The sequence below is a fragment of the Salmo trutta genome, chromosome 16 (assembly GCF_901001165.1).
Source record: "Salmo trutta chromosome 16, fSalTru1.1, whole genome shotgun sequence".
NCBI lineage: Eukaryota > Metazoa > Chordata > Actinopteri > Salmoniformes > Salmonidae > Salmo > Salmo trutta.
In genome coordinates this window covers 35,834,838-35,854,844 of record NC_042972.1, presented here as the reverse complement: position 1 = coordinate 35,854,844, position 20,007 = coordinate 35,834,838, and the positions used below count along the sequence as shown (strand labels likewise).

Sequence of the window (20,007 nt, the reverse complement as noted above, 5' to 3'; positions counted from 1 at the left end):
CAATAAACTAAACCTGATGCGAGTTCCTTTGAAAGGTGATTGTAAAGGAATTAAAGAGTTATAGCATAATGCCTTTGGTGAAGCAGGACCAAATAGACATGACAAGAAAGTTCAACATTTAAACTATTATTTATTCAAGGAGATCAACCTATATAGCAAAAGAGGACATTCCAAGTCTGTTTGTAAAATTGTCAATGATATATAATAACACAAGCAAACAAACTACTATACACCAGGCCTAAAATGGAACAGACTATTCCCAGAAAGATGGAAATCTGAGACAAAACATTATGTCCATTATACAGCGATCTCACAGTATAGCACTGCACCAAAACTCAGCATGAGCTGCCATTTATAATAGCTGGTTAATCAAACCTGATGGTGTGAAAAGAAAATGAGTACCTGCAAAAACCAAGTACCAGTTGCAAGAGCCCAGAGTGTTTCCTGGTCAGGAAGTCTCCTAACCCTCAATTGGGTCCACTTGGAGATGGAATCACTTCATTACACAGTAGACATGCATTAACTCCAAAAATGTTGATATTGTGCTTCTCAAATATATAAAGGAAACTAGGTAACATTGTCTAATGAAACGCTTCGGACTTAAGGCCCATGATTATTTCTGCCGCTCTATGTTCTGAATACTGCTTCCGTAAATAAAGCACAAGTGAATACTCAAACTATTTTTATTTCTTAGATATGTTAGCTTATGAAATTCTGAGGTAATAAAATATATTGACAAGAAAATGTTAGGACAATTAATTTCACATAATGTGTCCACTTGCCAATTGTAAAATCAAATAATTCCCACAAACACAAACTTTGAACATAGCGCTTCTTTTGTTAAACAAGATTTCAATTAAATCATAGCCTTCATCGTAATCAAAAAAAACAAACAGTAACGATTCACATATAACTTAGTAACAGGTTGACAGGGTCTGCTTTTATACCAGTATTCAAAAGATTGTTACCATAAGTAAACTATTTGCTAACATTACATATCATTGGTTAATATATTTGAGTTTATTAATAATTACATGTATATTATTTATGAACCATTTATTATCAGACCCTTTAATCATATATACACCATGAACAATAAGCCTTACACATGTATTTGCTAAATGTAATGGTTAACAAATTACCGTTTATAAATAGTTTACAAGCAGACTATACCAGACACACAAATATATTTGATCTTTTTTTAGATGTAGCTGGGTAAACTACTATCCAACTTGTTCACTTCAATAGCAGTGTGTGTAAAGATTGTGTAAATTAAGTTAATTTCAGCTGGCATGACTGTTTATGACATCTGTTATGACATTGTTAAGTAGGCCTCATGGCAGAAGTTAAAAAGGAAAGAGTTTTCATTATTGCTGAAGTAATTCACTAGTACAATATGGTCTGTTCAGGCTTGACAACTCATTTGCTGAGTAGTTTCCCCCATATTCTCTACCCTCTCAGTATGACAAATCAGATACATTTTCTCTGCAACACAAAATGATGAAAGTGCTTTGGTAATATAATTCAAGATGTCCACTCTAAGCACAGTAGGACAAGGTACTGTATGGTTAGCTAGTTTATGTTAATGCGGCCATACTCACTAAAGCTGGTATGGGCCTGAAAACGATAACAAATATAGTATATGTTTTCACCTCACACATATTGTTTATGAAAATGATTATCTTTTACACTTGGTACAAAATTATTTCAGACATAACTAAATTTATAACTATGTACCACTTCAGTTGAAAGCTTTCCACATCTCATTTTGGATACGGTCTCTTTCGTAGGGGTGTACCATATCAGGTACTGTACCATAGAAACTCAGTCTGACCCAGACACACCATTCCCAGTGCCACTGCTGTTGCACCCTGACTCTCTGCACTACAGCAATAGAGCGCCTGCTCTGTGAATCTGCATCAGAAAGCGTTGTGGAGAAAGGAAGGCTGCAGACACAACAAAAGCTCCTTAGGGACACAAAAGCTCTCCTCTGTGCTCCCCTCCACAGGCCCCAAGCCCACAGCCCCTGCCCCACTGCTCTCCAGCCCTCTGCAGGACATGATACATCCCTTTAGTGCCAGTGTCCTTGGGAGGGAAGAGGTATGTAAGAACTGTTTGCAGTCATTGAGTAGGAGTGGAGTCTCAGAGCAGCTGCAGTATTAGTGGCGGCAGGAGGAGGAGAGGCAATGCTGGGAGGGAGTAGTCGTGGGTAGGCTGTCAGGTTGGCGGATTAAGTCTCTCGCAGCTCGCTTCTCACTCCAAGAGGTCCTGGGTGGGAAAATCCACATGTACACAGACACACAATGAGAGAGAGAATATCGTGAGGAAAAACACTAACAGAGGCGAGAGCATGATGCAGGATAAGAGCAGGAATGTACTTGTAATGTACTGTACACAAAATTGCTGTGTCACACAAAAACTGCTTGTGTCTGTGTATGCTAGCAGTGTGTGTGTGTGTGTGTGTGTACCTCATCTGAGTCTTCGTGGTAGTGTGTTTTGCCCATCTCGGTGGTGTGTGTGTCCAGTTCATCCACTCCCTCTATCCCATTGGCCTCTGCATGCTGTTGTAGCACTGAGTACCTGTGTACCAGGAACCTGAGCGAGATAACCACACAGTCACATACTGTACACACAGGGAGGACAAAGGTTGGGGAGGAGATAGGTGAGGTAAACTGACCTCCCTCCGCAGACATATTTCTTGACGAGCATAACCCCTGTGGCAGCGCTGATGAGCAGAATCACCATTACAACCACTACTATAGAGGCAGAGCTTAACAAGTTGGCCTCCGTCTGAGAGAGAAGGAGAGGGGTGTTAAGTCTAGAATGGTTTTCCTACTCCCTGAGCCAGACAAAGACTTTAGCAGATGCTGTATCATAGCTGTAGCAGGAATGCTCCACTGACCAGGGGTTTTGGGTGGAGTGCATTGCTGATGCAGTTTCTCTTCAGATCAATCTCCTTCCTCTTAGGCTGGATCCCGCCCTCACACCGGTCGCCTGGAATCTTCCGGTAGCTTTAGAATGGAGAGCAGAAGAGACAGTGAAAAATGGAAGGAGAGAGAGGGATTTTTGTTGTTTTTGTGGTGAGGTGAGCTCCTTACCCGCTGGTCTGCAGCTGTTCTGTGGTGCCATGAAGACAGAACTCCAGAACATGGCCCTTCAGATCTGCCTGCTCCACACACTCAGAACTGTTCTCTGCACGGTAGTACCCATAGTCACTACAACACACAGAGAGAGAGAGAGAGAGAAAGATGCATATGTCAGTTGTTTGCTTGAACACAAGGAGAGATAGAGAGGTGATGGTGAAAGATGGATAAGATGGGGAAGGGGAATACCTAGTCAGTTGCACAACTGAATTGCATTTAACCGAAATGTCTTCTAGATTTAACCCGACCCCTCTCAATGGGTGAGGGGAGCAAAGGGAGCCAAATGAAAAGTAAAGAGAGTGAGTAGTAACATAGACGGGAAGGTTTATGAGGTGCGGACCACTGGTAGTCGTCCAGTGTGCAGGGGCAGGGGGTGGGCTGGGTGGTGATGACATAATCACGTCCGTTCCAGCAGACAGAATCTTTCCTCAGCCGCAGGAAACGCTCCTTATATCCCAGAATGCAGCCGTCATTGGGGTTGTTGAGGTCATCAGAGTGCGCCAACCACTGAACATAGTCCCCCTCCCCACCTGCAGGGGAACATAGAGACCAGTAAGCACAGGCACAAACGCAATCAAAAGCACATCCGCATGCACGCACGCACACACACACAGTCCACTCACAGTCTCTGAAGAGTAGCTGTTTGAAGTCGATGGTAACAGAGACCCAGTAGTGACTGAGGGGACCCTGCAAGCCCACTCTGTACCCCCACAGGCTGAGGTTCATGGAGTGGGCTCCAGGCTCCAACGCCAGCCCTGTGAAATACAGCGGCTCACTTGTGAAGTTATACGCATGCCAACACTGGCCCTCGTCAGTGGAAAACCTGCAGGGGTGATGGAGGAGGAGGGGGAAAAGGCCTCTTAGCATCATTATCAAACACAACCTGAGTGCAAAGATTTGAAATGGCAGGACCTCCTCCATTTCTGTCTCTCTCTCTCTCTCTCTCTCTCTTTCACTCACTTGATCTGGTTGACGGGTGCAGATGTGTGTTCGACAGCCACCAAAAGGCCTCCAGAGTCTAGGATGGCGTAGTGGTGGGGTCCGGTTAGCGCTCTCAGCCAGGAGTAGCCTCCATCATCAGACACATACACATCAGGAGACAGCACAGACACTGGGTCACCCACACTACCTGGAGACAGAAAGAGAGAGAGAGGGGAGTGAAGGAATTGGGATATGAATGTTCCATTATTCTAGTGCTCCATAGGGTGGGCCTGTGTTTGTGTTATTTTTGGGCTCAGTGTGTAAGATGTTCCAAGGTGGCAAAGATCTGGATGGATATTGTCATTTATTGGTGTAGTAACAAACCTCCACCTCACAACCCATGCAACCCCAAGCTGATCAGTCTGTTCACACTTCTCTTGCTGGCAGAGAGAAAATGTTGCCATTTTAAAGCTCTTTTCCTGCAATTCTCCACATTTTGCCATGTCTTGTGTGTTCATATGATACTGGAGTGACTCAACAAAATCAATGGAGGACCCTGGGCATGTAATCTGGCTATGAGAACTACAAAATTTAGATAGGTAAGTTGGGCTAACCAGCTACCAAGCTAACAGGTGCTAGTGTCAGGGGTATTCGACTCTTACCCTACGAGGTCCAGAGCCTGCTGGTTTTCTGTTCTACCTGATCATTAATTGCACCCATCTGGTGTGTAGGTGTAAATCAATCCCTGATTAGGGGGGAACAATGAAGTGGAACTGTCTTTGAGGTCCAGAGTTGAATTTGAGGGGGCTAGTTGATTAACTGGACATTTCTGACATTGAATGACATAACTGCCCATGCACTTCCACATTTCTAAATTCCACCTTGTACACTCTACTATTACAACTCTCAACAGCAGTAAAAATGAACCCCATTCTGGGTCTGGATCCAGACCACGGTCCGAAATATTGAGTATGGCTGGTGTATACTGTGTGTGTGTTACCATGAGCCAGAATGAGGCCTATAGCGTTGAACTGTGTGAGCGGCAGCAGAGGGACGTTCATCTTCATAGAGATGCTGTATAAGGCGTGGATGTGCAGGCTGCACTGTAGACACACAGGGTGGGTAAGGGACAAGGACAAAACACTCATGAAATACAAAGCTACATACAGTATTGCTAAAGCACACATATATAATCACAGGGTTGTGTGTGTGTGTGTCTCACTCGGTCCGGGCGGTTGGTGGCGGTCTCAGTGTCACAGCGGCTGTTCCGAGGCCGTTGTAGCGGCCGCCACTCCCCCCCCTGGTCAAATGACACCACAGTCTCCACTGAGCCGTCTACAGAGGGAGTGTGGGGGGTCAGACTGTATAGAAAAACACTTCAAAAACGGTGCGTCTCTGTGTCCGTGTGTGGCAGTGTAGACCCACCCTCTGTGAGTACGCTGGTCATGTAGACACCCCTGAGCGAGGTGACGTTGGTGAAATCAGTGTCGCCCCCTGTGGCCGTGTAGAGGTGGCGCTCCAGGGACTTGGAGTAGAGCGTCCCTCTGTCATCTGATATGTAGATGGTCCCTATGCCAGTATCTGTCACAATGTGTCACTAAGTAAATAAAGCTTCATAAACCATCTATTGTCATGTAGACAAAAGCTTCATCTGGGAGGATAGCAAGGGACAAGTGAGATCTTAAAGACACACATCTAAGAAAGAATCTTAATCCATAATGGTGTGTGTGTTCTGACTGACCTCCAGGTTCGTCTACGTGCATGAACACCATGTCGTCGCTGGCTGCCAATATGGAGTAGAACTGCTCATGGCCAACAGTAGGGAGCTGAGCCATGTTCCACACATCACCACCATCTACTGACACATGGATCATACGCTGGGTACCCTGAGGAACACACACACATTATAACACACACAGACTTTACTGTGGAAACACACATACTAACGTAACACACACACACCGAGCCAGTCATGATGGAGGCGAAGACAAAGCGTCCTCCCAGTACGAAGGAGTAGATCTTGCTGGCGATGGTCTTGATGTTCTTGCCATAGTCTAGAGACCTCTTCAGCTCCAACATGCCCTTATCATCTGAAGAGGGGAGAGTGAAAGAGACGACTGAAAACACGTATGATTGTTATCAGTACAAAGTTTGAGATTATTTGCTCATCTACCGTAATTTCCAGACTATTGAGCGCACCTGAATATAAGCCGCACCCACTGAATTTTAAAAAAATTATTATTTTGAACATAAATAAGCCGCACATGTCTATAAGCCACAGGTGCCTACCGGTACATTGAAACAAATTAACTTTACAGGCTTTAATGAAACACGGCTTGTAACAAAAATAAATAGGCTTTAACGAAACACGGCTTGTAATAAAAAAAATTGCAGTAAACAGTAGCCTACCAAGAACGTCATTGCTCTAGACCAAGCTCCCATGCAGCAACTCTATTTCCTTTTCCAACAGCCAGATCAATCGCCTTCAACTTGAAAGCTGCATCATATGCATTTCTCCGTGTCTTTGCCATAATGAGGGTGACAAAATGACTACCGTAATCAGAATGATGGGAAGTTTGAGAGCGCTCGATTTAATCTAAACAGTAAACAAAAAAGTTGTTTGACCTTAACCCGTTCGGCAATTTCATTGGTCTAATGAAAGCTTCATGCCGCCAAAAAACTGAGCACGTCACAGAATGTGTTTAAAAAAAATATATATATATTTGAAAGCGGGAAAAATCCATATATTAGCCGCGTCATTGTTTAAGGCGCGAGGTTCAAAGCGTGAGAAAAAAGTAGCGGCTTGTAGTCCGTAAATTACGGTATATACACCATATATACAAAATATTATCATTGGGATAGATTATCATTGGGATAGAAAAATTCCTGTGACAACACCCCTTCAAATTAGTGGATTTGGCTATTTCAGCCACACCCGTTGCGGACAGGTGTATAAAATCGAGCGCACAGACATGCAATCTCAATAGACAAACATTGGCAGTAGAATGGCCTTACTGAAGAGCTCAATGACTTTCAACGTGGGATGCCATAGGATGCCACCTTTCCAACAAGTCAGTTAATCAAATTTCGGCCCTGCTAGAGCTGCCCCGGTCAACAGTAGGTGCTGTTATTGTGAAGTGGAAACGTCTAGGAGCAACAACGGCTCAGTCGCGAAGTGATAGGCCACACAAGCTCACAGAATGGGATTGCTGAGTGCTGAAGCGTGTAAAAATCATCTGTCCTCGGTTGCAACACTCACTACCGAGATCCCAACTGCCTCTGGAAGAAACGTCAGCACAATAACGGTTTGTCGGGAGCTTCATGAAATGGGTTTCCATGGCTGAGCAGCCACACACAAGGTCCCCATGCTCAATGCCAAGAGTCGGCTGGAGTGGTGTAAAACTCGCCGCCATTGGACTCTGGAGCAGTGGAAACACGTTCTCTGGAGTGATGAATCAGGCTTCACCATCTGGCAGTCCGATGGACGTATCTCGGTTTGGTGGATGCCAGGAGAACGCTGCCTGCCACAATGCATAGTGCCAACTGTAAAGTTTGGTGGAGGAATAATGGTCTGGGGCTATTTTTCATGGTTCGGGCTAGGCCCCTTAGTTCCAGTGAAGGGAAATCTTAACACTACAGCATACAATGACATTCTAGACGATTCTGTGCTTCCAACTTTGTGGTAAACAGTTTGGGGAAGGCCCTTTCCTGTTTCAGCATGAAAATTCCCCTGTGCACAAAGCGAGTTCCATACAGAAATGGTTTGTTGAGATTGGTGTGGAAGAACTTGACTGGCCTGCACAGAGCCCTGACCTCAACTCCATCGAACACCTTTGGGATGAATTGGAATGCCAACTGCGAGCCAGGCCTAATCGCTCAACATCAGTGCCCAACCTCACAAATGCTCTTGTGGCTGAATGGAAGCAAGTCCCTGCAGCAATGTTCCAACATCTTGTGGAAAGCCTTCCCAGAAGAGTGAAGGCTATTATAGCAGCAGAGGGGGTACCAACTCCATATTAATGCCCGTGATTTTGGAATGAGATGTTGGACGAGCAGGTGTCCCTATACTTTTGGTCATGCAGTGTATCATTGTGTGCTGTTGTGTATGGTGAATCGTATGGCTGTGTTATTATTAGTGCAGTCGCTCTGGACAGATGTCTGGCTCAATGAGTTATTTGTTCTTATTGGTGTTGTGTTGACATAGTTACTGTAGTCATGGTCTACTCACTGCAGGATCCGTTAGAGTTTGTGGTGAAGTAGATGCTGTCCTCAGGACCCCTAGGATCACACAGACAGACGGACAGTTAGACGGACAGACAGCGATCTTTCCTATTCACTGGGGATTGAGGCCGGTACATTCCTCCTGACGCGTATACATGTAGCAGGGTTATACAAAACAGATGGTGTGGAATATGGACTCATCCCACCGTGACACCCCTGTAAAGGAATGAAAACATCTGGTTCCCACCTGACTGAGGTGTCACTCGACTGCTGCTGAAGTGACAATATTCACCAACCCACTGTACAACTGACCTCTACCAGGAGTTGTGGAATGAATATACACTATTCTGCTGACTCCTGATTCACTGTCCTGGGAGCCCAAACTGCTTGTGTAATGCATTCTGGTCAGAGCTCCAGTTGAAGCTGTGGCCACAGAGTTCCCAGAATGCTGTGCGAGGCGATGAGTGTGCAGTAACTACCACATCCTGGCTCTTTGGCCTGATCTGAACTTCTGATGCAGCACTGAAACTGGAGTCAAATATGTGGTCACAACTGACAGGCAAGACAGCTGGAATAACAACAATAAAGTTAAACTTACACACACACACACACACACACACACACACACACACACACCTCCTGTAGCTTTGCTCACACCACTGATTGGGAGAGTAAATGAGAGAAAAAGGGAGAAGGATCGGGGCGATTCAGAGGTAAAATATGTTGGAATATGGAGCTAGAGGACATAGGTGTTTGTTTGGGAGTAAACAAGATCATAAAAAACATCCATTGTTACTGACTGATTAATGAACTTGTTAAATGGAAGCTCTCACCATCTGACCAGACACACGCTGTCATGGATCTTCCTCCAGGTGGAGCCAAAGTCTTCAGACAGCCACAGGTCCAACTGGAGGAGAGGAGGGAGGGACGAAAAAAACAGACCATATTAATAGAGGAAAGGCAGATACCTAGTCAGTTGTACAACCGAATGCATTCAACTGAAATGTGTCTTGCGCATTTACCCCAAGCGTTAGGGTTGGGGGTCAGAGATCAGGGTTATGTACCATGATGCTGATGGTCAGGGATCAGAGGTTAGAGGTTAGGGTCATGTACCGTGATGCTGAGGGTCAGTAGCACGTTACTGTCGTTGGGGTTATACAGTGTCTGAATCAGAGGAAAGAAGGGGAGGTCCGCTGGGGAAAAACTACGTCCATAATCCAGCGAGCGGAAAATCCGGGATCCCCCTCCCTCTGACACGTCACCTGTCATGATCACCTGGAGGACAGAGAGACAGTGGATCAGAGGAGAACCCAGGAGATCACTAAGCGACAGAATAGATCACCAATAGAGGGAGACAGGTAACTGGCTTAGATCTGAGAAAAAAGGTGCATTAAATCTCTGGGCAATCAATTATAACTCAACGTAGTAGTACCAGAGAGAAACAAAGACTAGTTTGATTACTGGAGCTGTGCATCTGTTGACTGAATCCTCTAGGTACAATCCAGTCTATACAGACAGAATATGTCTATGTAGTCATGAAGGGAAGAAGTACTGACCCTGCCAGAGTTGTCAGGACCAATGGCGATGCCAAACTCAGTCTGAACAAAGGTGTTGTTGATCAGGTGGGTCACGTCCTGGAATGTCTTTCCATAGTCCTCGCTGGGAGAGAGAGACGGGGGGAAATGTACAAAAACCTACTGGGCACTCCCAATACAAATCAGGAATCCTTATATTAAAAGTATCATAACTCCACTATTTTAAGGGTGACCCCAAAAGTTAATGTGCGATTCAATCCCTGACGAGTTGAGACTGGTAAAATAGACCCGTATCTCCTGTATCTGGTGTTTCTGACCTGCGGTAGAGTTTAGACTGGCCAAGGCGAATCATGAAGACAGGCACCTGGAATGTGGTCAGCACCAGAAGCACCTGTGGAGATACAACACAGGCTTTACAGGTGGACACACACACACACACACACACACACACACACACACACACAGAGTTTACACTGTACTTACCCCTGTGCCATCTCCCACCCAGGCCAGAGACACTGAGCCACTCAGGTCATTGAAGGCATACTGCAGACAGGAGAAAAAGAGAAGGCTTATCAACACGGCTTACAAAGGATCATGAGGTACAGCACGTGTAGCGTCGTGTGGTTTACACTAAGTGAAATCACAGGGTACAGGAAACAGTCAAATTTGACACAATGTGATGTCATACAGAACACAGAGGGACATTCACTTGTGTGATTCCCCCTTTCCTACTCTCCTTTATCTAAACCCTGCCTGTTCAACACAGGGAGAGTTGACCACACACACACACACCTCCCAGGCTGTTGCTGAGTGTCCCAACTGTCATACTATGTTCTTTGTATGGAACTGTGAGTGTGACCTACATTCCTACTTGGCTGACAAACTGAGAGGCCCGAGAACAAGAGAGTGACTGAGGGCCTTGTGTCCTGAAAGCAGGACAAAAACACTCTTGCTCACACAGGCCCCTAATTCTCCTGAGGGCCCCCTAAAGTTTTAGTCCAGTCTGCAGACGATGGAGAGAGAGAGAGACAGTGAGAGAGAGAATGTGTGTGTGCCTTAGAGCTGATCGAGAGATTACCCCCCAGAAAGAGAGACAGAGGGGAAAGAAAGAGAGCTAAGACAAAGAAGTCAGGTGGAGAGCATAATGAGTGTTTGTCTTACATTACCACTAATTCAGAGTTTACTTCTTCCATTCTACCCTGAATTACATCTAGTAGGTCTGTGGAGAGAGGAGGCTATGGTTCCCCCCACCACTAGCCTGCCTCTGTGTGTTGTTTATGAGGAGAGGTAAGGCCTGGAGAGTGTCTGCTACTCTAGGAAGTCTATAAAGCCACATGAGGCAGGAGGCAGGCAGCTCTCTGGAAACTACTAGTAAACAGGTCCAGGGGAACACATGGTCACTCCAACTGTGAACACAAGTTTCCATCCTTTCTTCAAAAGCATCGGTTCCTCACACTCTCTCCATCCTTCCTCCTCCAAATACAGTAGATCTGTTCATACAACCCCTCAATCCTTCCTTAATCCTGCTCCAAAGGAATCATCTCACTCTTCATCCCTCCTCTGAAGTGATCTGATCGACCCGGTTCAACTTGAGTTCAAAGACTCTTGTTTAAAACAACCCTGCCAGGTTTAAGCTGGCACGCCTGGGCACAAATAATGTTACTGTAGCAGATTGTTAATGTTATGGGGGTGGAAAGGCTTCTGCTTTTCTTAGGAGTATAATAGTACAAGACCAATGCTTGTACACCTGTGTCAAATCTAACCAAGAACGTGTTTTCTTCATTTGTTCCTCTGAACCCCTGCCAGGCTGCCTGGACAACCGATACCCTGCCCTGAGTTTCAAACCCAAAACAAAGCAGCAAGGCAGTGTGGGACAGGTCAGCCTCGGTCAGCCCATTCAGCAGCTCCAGCTGGATGACAGGGACCAGAGGAGGTTCTGTCACTGACATATATCTTTTAACTTGGTGGGAGTGAGGAGGAGTAAGAAGAGGGGGATGAGGAAGAGAGGAGACTGCCTGAGGGGATGAATTGATACCATCAATAGACAGAAGAAGAGCAGGAGGAGGGGGATCATTTAATTGTCAAATACAGCTACAAACCCTGTGTCCTAACTGCCAGACAGGATGTGACCTCACAGACCAGACACGAGTTCACATCCTGTGATGAAATATTCCAGAGCTAAAGCACACACACCACTGGTGTACTTTAGGGCTGGGAGGTTACAGGCCAGCACAGTGAGCCCCTTATTCTGTAGGGTTCTAGGTGTTAACAAGAGTGCTACATCAATATCTCCAGAAATAAAAGGTCAAACACATGCAGGCTGTGATCTTTGAGGTGAAGCTGTGTAAATGTCATACATGGTTTGGAGGGTTGGGTATGATGCTTAAAGGAGCAGGGAGAGAGGGGCTGCAGTGTCAGAGGACAGCTGTGTCTGTACCAGAGCCATGTACATTTACATTACATTTAAGTCATTTAGCAGACGCTCTTATCCAGAGCGACTTACAAATTGGTGCATTCACCTATAATATCCAGTAGAACAACCACTTTACAATAGTGCATCTAAATCTTTTAAAGGGGGGGGGGTTAGAAGGATTACTTTATCCTATCCCAGGTATTCCTTAAAGAGGTGGGGTTTCAGGTGTCTCCGGAAGGTGGTGATTGACTCCGCTGTCCTGGCATCGTGAGGGAGCTTGTTCCACCATTGGGGTGCCAGAGCAGCGAACAGTTTTGACTGGGCTGAGCGGGAACTGTGCTTCCTCAGAGGTAGGGAGGCGAGCAGGCCAGAGGTGGATGAACGCAGTGCCCTTGTTTGGGTGTAGGGCCTGATCAGAGCCTGAAGGTACGGAGGTGCCGTTCCCCTCACAGCTCCGTAGGCAAGCACCATGGTCTTGTAGCGGATGCGAGCTTCAACTGGAAGCCAGTGGAGAGAGCGGAGGAGCGGGGTGACGTGAGAGAACTTGGGAAGGTTGAACACCAGACGGGCTGCGGCGTTCTGGATGAGTTGTAGGGGTTTGATGGCACAGGCAGGGAGCCCAGCCAACAGCGAGTTGCAGTAATCCAGACGGGAGATGACAAGTGCCTGGATTAGGACCTGCGCCGCTTCCTGTGTGAGGCAGGGTCGTACTCTGCGAATGTTGTAGAGCATGAACCTACAGGATCGGGTCACCGCCTTGATGTTAGTGGAGAACGACAGGGTGTTGTCCAGGATCACGCCAAGGTTCTTAGCACTCTGGGAGGAGGACACAAGGGAGTTGTCAACCGTGATGGCGAGATCATGGAACGGGCAGTCCTTCCCCGGGAGGAAGAGCAGCTCCGTCTTGCCGAGGTTCAGCTTGAGGTGGTGATCCGTCATCCACACTGATATGTCTGCCAGACATGCAGAGATGCGATTCGCCACCTGGTTGTCAGAAGGGGGAAAGGAGAAGATTAATTGTGTGTCGTCTGCATAGCAATGATAGGAGAGACCGTGTGAGGATATGACAGAGCCAAGTGACTTGGTGTATAGCGAGAATAGGAGAGGGCCTAGAACAGAGCCCTGGGGGACACCAGTGGTGAGAGCACGTGGTGCGGAGACAGATTCTCGCCACGCCACCTGGTAGGAGCGACCTGTCAGGTAGGACGCAATCCAAGCGTGGGCCGCGCCGGAGATGCCCAGCTCGGAGAGGGCGGAGAGGAGGATCTGATGGTTCACAGTATCAAAGGCAGCAGATAGGTCTAGAAGGATGAGAGCAGAGGAGAGAGAGTTAGCTTTAGCAGTGCGGAGAGCCTCCGTGACACAGAGAAGAGCAGTCTCAGTTGAATGCCCAGTCTTGAAACCTGACTGATTAGGATCAAGAAGGTCGTTCTGAGAGAGATAGCAGGAGAGCTGGCCAAGGACGGCACGTTCAAGAGTTTTGGAGAGAAAAGAAAGAAGGGATACTGGTCTGTAGTTGTTGACATCGGAGGGATCGAGTGTAGGTTTTTTCAGAAGGGGTGCAACTCTCGCTCTCTTGAAGACGGAAGGGACGTAGCCAGCGGTCAAGGATGAGTGAGGTGAGGTAGGGGAGAAGGTCTCCGGAAATGGTCTGGAGAAGAGAGGAGGGGATAGGGTCAAGTGGGCAGGTTGTTGGGCGGCCGGCCGTCACAAGACGCGAGATTTCATCTGGAGAGAGAGGGGAGAAAGAGGTCAAAGCACAGGGTAGGGCAGTGTGAGCAGGACCAGCGGTGTCGCTTGACTTAGCAAACGAGGATCGGATGTCGTCAACCTTCTTTTCAAAATGGTTGACGAAGTCATCCGCAGTGAGGGAGGAGGGGGGGGGGGGAGGAGGATTCAGGAGGGAGGAGAAGGTAGCAAAAAGCTTCCTAGGGTTAGAGGCAGATGCTTGGAATTTAGAGTGGTAGAAAGTGGCTTTAGCAGCAGAGACAGAAGAGGAAAATGTAGAGAGGAGGGAGTGAAAGGATGCCAGGTCCGCAGGGAGGCGAGTTTTCCTCCATTTCCGCTCGGCTGCCCGGAGCCCTGTTCTGTGAGCTCGCAGTGAGTCGTCGAGCCACGGAGCAGGAGGGGAGGACCGAGCCGGCCTGGAGGATAGGGGACAGAGAAAATCAAAGGATGCAGAGAGGGAGGAGAGGAGGGTTGAGGAGGCAGAATCAGGAGATAGGTTGGAGAAGGTTTGAGCAGAGGGAAGAGATGATAGGATGGAAGAGGAGAGAGTAGCGGGAGAGAGAGAGCGAAGGTTGGGACGGCGCAATACCATCCGAGTAGGGGCAGAGTGAGAAGTGTTGGATGAGAGCGAGAGGGAAAAGGATACAAGGTAGTGGTCGGAGACTTGGAGGGGAGTTGCAATGAGATTAGTGGAAGAACAGCATCTAGTAAAGATGAGGTCAAGCGTATTGCCTGCCTTGTGAGTAGGGGGGGAAGGTGAGAGGGTGAGGTCAAAAGAGGAGAGGAGTGGAAAGAAGGAGGCAGAGAGGAATGAGTCGAAGGTAGACGTGGGGAGGTTAAAGTCACCCAGAACTGTGAGAGGTGAGCCATCCTCAGGAAAGGAACTTATCAGGGCGTCAAGCTCATTGATGAACTCTCCAAGGGAACCTGGAGGGCGATAAATGATGAGGATGTTAAGCTTGAAAGGGCTGGTAACTGTGACAGCATGGAATTCAAATGAGGAGATAGACAGATGGGTCAGGGGAGAAAGAGAGAATGTCCACTTGGGAGAGATGAGGATTCCAGTGCCACCACCCCGCTGGCTCGATGCTCTAGGGGTATGCGAGAACACGTGGGCAGACGAGGAGAGAGCAGTAGGAGTAGCAGTGTTATCTGTGGTGATCCATGTTTCCGTCAGCGCCAGGAAGTCTAGGGACTGGAGGGTAGCATAGGCTGAGATGAACTCAGCCTTGTTGGCCGCAGACCGGCAGTTCCAGAGGCTGCCGGAGACCTGGAACTCCACGTGGGTCGTGCGCGCTGGGACCACCAGGTTAGAGTGGCAGCGGCCACGCGGTGTGGAGCGTTTGTATGGCCTGTGCAGAGGGGAGAGAACAGGGATAGACAGACACATAGTTGACAAGCTACAGAAGAGGCTACGCTAACGCAAAGGAGATTGGAATGACAAGTGGACTACACGTCTCGAATGTTCAGAAAGTTAAGCTTACGTTGCAAAAAATCTTATTGACTAAAATGACGAAAATGATACAGTACTGCTGGCTGGTGGAGTAGGCTAGCTAGCAGTGGCTGCGTTGTTGACTTTGTTTGAACGTGTAGCTGGCTAGGTGTAGCTGGCTAGGTGACCTCAATAGTTTCAGTACTACACCTTGTCATGATACAAAAGCAACTTTGTAGCTAGCTAACATAACACTAATCAAGACGTTCCTTTGTAATGTATTTAGTTTCTACAGTGTTACTCGTCGGTTGGCTGGGTTTGGAAAAATGGCGTCGCGGGGGACAGCAATAGCTGGCTAGCTAACCTCGGTAATTACTAAACTACACAATTATCAAGCTATGACAAAGACAACTATGTAGCTAGCTAGCCAACACTGCACTAGTCAAATCGTTCCATTGTAAAGTATTAGTATCTACAGCGCTGCTAGTCGGTAACGGTTGGCTAGCTGTTGGCTAGCTAGCTAGCAGTGGGTTAATGATGACTAGGTGTGTTGACTACGTCTGGCGTCGCGGCTGGCTAGTTACTAATAATTACTCTAAACTACACAATTATCTTAGATGCAAAGACAGCAAAGACAACTATGTAGCTGGCTCACTAACACTACACTAGTCAAGTCGTTTCGTTGTAATGTAATAGATTCTACAGTGCTGCTAGTCGGTGGAAGTTGGCTGGTTGGCTAGCTAGCAGTGTTGACTAGCTAGCTAGCAGTGATGACTACGTTAGGAGGACGAAGATAGCTAACTTTGATAATTACTCTATATGTATTTAGAGAGGTGGGACAACTTCTAGAATTTTGTATATTGATCTAATTTTCGACATTCAGGTACATAGCATTATTTAAATATTCCCCTTTTAATGTAAATGGCGTGATAACATGGCTGCCATAGAATGTTGTGGATTCATGTAAATGCTTCATAATGCAGAAACCTCAATGGTCCAACACTCTAAATGCATGGATCTGGCTGGTACTGTATATAGGGCTATTGCAGGTTTAGGTACAGTAGGTTTGAGGCACTGGGCTGGAGCTGAGTGAGGTGAAAGTCTGGTCCTACTTGAAGCTCAGTCAGCTATTAGCATCTGGGAGGAGACATACACAGCCCATTACTCCACCCCTATTGAGTGAAGATGGGATAATATGGAAAAACAAAAAAACACAGCCAACCATGAAACTTTCCTTCCCCCTACATTTCTTCCTCCCATCACTAATTATCTCCACCCCTCCCTCCCTCCCTGCCCCTTGTCCACTTATTTCATCTCTTTCCTATCCCTTTCTTTCTTTATATCTAGCCGTCCAACTCTCCTTCCCTCCCTTTCTCTGCCCCCTTCTCTCCGTCCCTCTCTATCCTCTGGACACAAACAGCACGTGGAACATCACTGTGCTGCTTTCCTTGGTTCTGTGCTGCAACCCAGCTCTGAGACACACACTGAGACACACACACACAGGGAACAGGACATGTTTTCTCTGTACATTCTGACCACAGACCAGGGGAAAAACTCCCAGCCAGCCGGACCTTCATGATGTTGTTATTGCACATTTAGACACATTCAATCAAATGAATACTACACAAAAAAAAGGTAACAAGCAGCAACATATAGCCCTAGATGCGTGGAATAATTAATTACATTTTCCTTAAATACTTCAGTTTTGAGTCTTCTCTCCTTGGTTCAGAGGTCAGGGAGAGATAGTGGTGTGTGTCTGAGACTAGGAGTTTGTGCTGGACACAGATAAAGAGCCTGTGGGTTTCTCAGCCCTGGAGAGTCAGGATTTAAAGCTTTAAGTTGGATTTAAGATGGATATTCAGACAGACATAGACGCTCACTGTGGTTCTGGCCAGTTTGGAATTATGCCTATAAATCTTAGTTCCCACTGGTGTCAGTGACCACTTTAGTTAGCCTACATTTTACACAGATATTTGGACACGTATGATGTTATGCATTACTGACAAGTTACCCTGAATAATCATAATGTATGTTGATAACACTAATGTCTTATGTAGGTAGTGTTGTTAATGGTTATTTACTGTATAACACACTGTAGGCCTATATCCTTCTGTTCCTTGCTTAGGGGCTTTTCCATGTAAAAAAAAAAAACATGAGCGCAAACATGTGAAGTTCATAGAATGGAAAATGGGTCTTAGAAAACATCAAGCAGGAAAAGTCTTATTAGGTATTAGAAATACATCAAAACACAATGCTAGCGTAAAGACTCCTCCCAAATATTTTGCCATATTGACAAGGTAAAAATCTGTTGTTCTGCCCCTGAACAAGGCAGTTAACCCACTGTTCCTAGGCTGTCATTGTAAATAAGAATTTGTTCTTAACTGACTTGCCTAGTTAAATAAATAAAAAAATATTAAATTGTATACTGTGCTAATTTCCCTAATGTGGACAGTTTGTATTACTACCTTACACAAGCTTGCATTTTCAAGCTATACAATTTAGTGGAATTATAAATAATTTTTACCTCAGATTGATGATGTTAGTATAAGTTTAGTCATCACGATGACGTAAGATTGATTGCTTAAAACGGCTCAATATCTTTGGTTTTGTACCGCAGATATTGTCACGCTGGGATGCGCAGGACTTAGAACGAGGAGTTAATGAAATGGCACAGAACATTTGGGTGGTCTCTCTATAAAAGTCGCTGGCCACACACCAATACATTTTTTGGACAGTCAACCGTTGTCACTGTTGATATCCTATGCCGGGTCGTGATTCATTTAAGTTAACAGAAAAAGTGGTCTGTTCCCTTTGTGGCGAAATCAACAACCGACATTCCAAAATACAGGTTATTCCAAGTTTCTCTGTGGCCTTTGAATAGTGTTAGTTTAACAGTCCTACATCCCAAACGTTTTCCCCGTTGTGCTGAATTTAGTGTGAGATCCATGGAAGAATTAACGACTCGGTCACACCGACAGCGTTTTTTCGTTTTGTTACACCAGAAGTACATTAAATTCCAATGGAACGATGTGTTTGCCTTGCAGAGACAGCTGCAGTGCATTGTGTGTGGTGCATATGTTGGATTTATCGAACATATGCATCAAACTGTATGCGTAGACAGCTTGACAAAAATAGTAGCAGAAGGTGAATGAACTTTTGTTGCACACATATCCAGATGATGCTGCGTACCATTTTGCACAATGACGTTGTAGGTGTGATCCAGGCGTTACAAAAAAAAGAGTTGCGTTACAACCGCGTTGGTATTGTGTGTAGAGTGATGAGAAAACATGTTTTATTCAATTTTCCAAAATGTGGAAAACATGAAGGGGGGTCTACTTTGAAAGCACCGTATACACACTACATCAAGAGAAGTACCGTAATTTCCGGACTACAAGCCGCAACTTTTTTCCCAGCTTTGAACCTCGCGGCTTAAACAATGACGCGGCTAATATATGGATTTTTCCTGCTTTCAAATTTTTTTTATCCAAAAAAACACATTCTGTGACGTGCTCAGTTTTTTGGCGGCATGAAGCTTTCATTAGACCAATCAAATTGCCGAACGGGTTAAGGTCAAACAACTTTTTTTGTTTACTGTTTAGATTAAATCGAGCGCTCTCAAACGTCCCATCATTCTGATTACGGTAGTCATTTTGTCACCCTCATCATGGAAAAGACACGGAGAAATGCATATGATGCAGCTTTCAAGTTGAAGGCGATTGATCTGGCTGTTGGAAAAGGAAATAGAGCTGCTGCACGGGAGCTTGGTCTTAATGAGTCGATGATAAGACGTTGGAAACAGCAGCGTGAGGAATTGACTCAGTGCAAAAAGACAACTAAAGCTTACTGCTAATTGTTTATTTTTTGTTACAAGCCGTGTTTCGTTAAAGCCTATTTATTTTTGTTACAAGCCGTGTTTCGTTAAAGCCTGTGTAAAGTTAATTTGTTTCAATGTACCGGTAGGCACCTGCGGCTTATAGACATGTGCGGCTTATTTATGTTCAAAATATATTTCTTTTTTAAATTCAGTGGGTGCGGCTTATATTCAGGTGCGCTCAATAGTCCGTAAATTACGGTAAATGGACACCTGCTCGTCGAACATCTCATTCCAAAATCATGGGCATTAATATGAAGCTGGTCTCCCCTTTAGTGCTATAACAAGATGAGAGCAGGCTTTAGCCTACACATTGAACTGAATTAGCAGATCATCTTGAGACGGCGAGTCAGTCAGAAGGGGAGAAATCATCAACTTCAAAACTTTTCTCAATAGCAAAGCTAGCTTTGCTTACTTAGCTGTCACTAATTTACTCACTACTGCCTTTGTTTGTTGAGCTTGAATGGCAAAGACACACCCACATTAAATCACACCCCAAAGAAAACTCTCATTTGGGCTTCAGTAATGACTGAACACATGTGGAATCGGTGAGTGCAGTTCACCTTTAACATATTTTCAAATTTCTCTCCCTCATCAGGAGGGAGGATAATCATAGTCGCGGGAAGATGGGGTGCTGAGTACCCCCATTAAAAATCGTGAGGGAAAAACATATACATAACATTACATACATACATACATAACATTACTTACATACATACATACATACATATACACTGCTCAAA

General features: G+C 45.7%; 1 protein-coding gene across 1 annotated transcript in view; it reads right to left on the bottom strand.

Moving 5' to 3' along the window:
• Positions 1-110: 110 nt before the first annotated feature.
• The window catches only part of sort1a (sortilin 1a), a 37,224-nt gene continuing 17,327 nt past the window's right edge, over positions 111-20,007 (bottom strand). The window contains exons 2-20 of the mRNA XM_029694174.1: positions 10,304-10,363; positions 10,138-10,211; positions 9,842-9,944; positions 9,399-9,560; positions 9,119-9,192; positions 8,293-8,342; positions 6,027-6,154; positions 5,806-5,950; positions 5,490-5,645; positions 5,287-5,399; positions 5,065-5,167; positions 4,104-4,272; positions 3,767-3,966; positions 3,484-3,673; positions 3,099-3,215; positions 2,903-3,011; positions 2,678-2,790; positions 2,469-2,595; positions 111-2,268 (exon numbers count right to left, since the gene is read on the bottom strand). Coding sequence (XP_029550034.1) covers positions 2,254-2,268; positions 2,469-2,595; positions 2,678-2,790; positions 2,903-3,011; positions 3,099-3,215; positions 3,484-3,673; positions 3,767-3,966; positions 4,104-4,272; positions 5,065-5,167; positions 5,287-5,399; positions 5,490-5,645; positions 5,806-5,950; positions 6,027-6,154; positions 8,293-8,342; positions 9,119-9,192; positions 9,399-9,560; positions 9,842-9,944; positions 10,138-10,211; positions 10,304-10,363 — 2,208 coding nt within the window. The 3' untranslated portion in view covers positions 111-2,253. The remainder of the gene's footprint in view (positions 2,269-2,468; positions 2,596-2,677; positions 2,791-2,902; positions 3,012-3,098; positions 3,216-3,483; positions 3,674-3,766; positions 3,967-4,103; positions 4,273-5,064; positions 5,168-5,286; positions 5,400-5,489; positions 5,646-5,805; positions 5,951-6,026; positions 6,155-8,292; positions 8,343-9,118; positions 9,193-9,398; positions 9,561-9,841; positions 9,945-10,137; positions 10,212-10,303; positions 10,364-20,007) is intronic.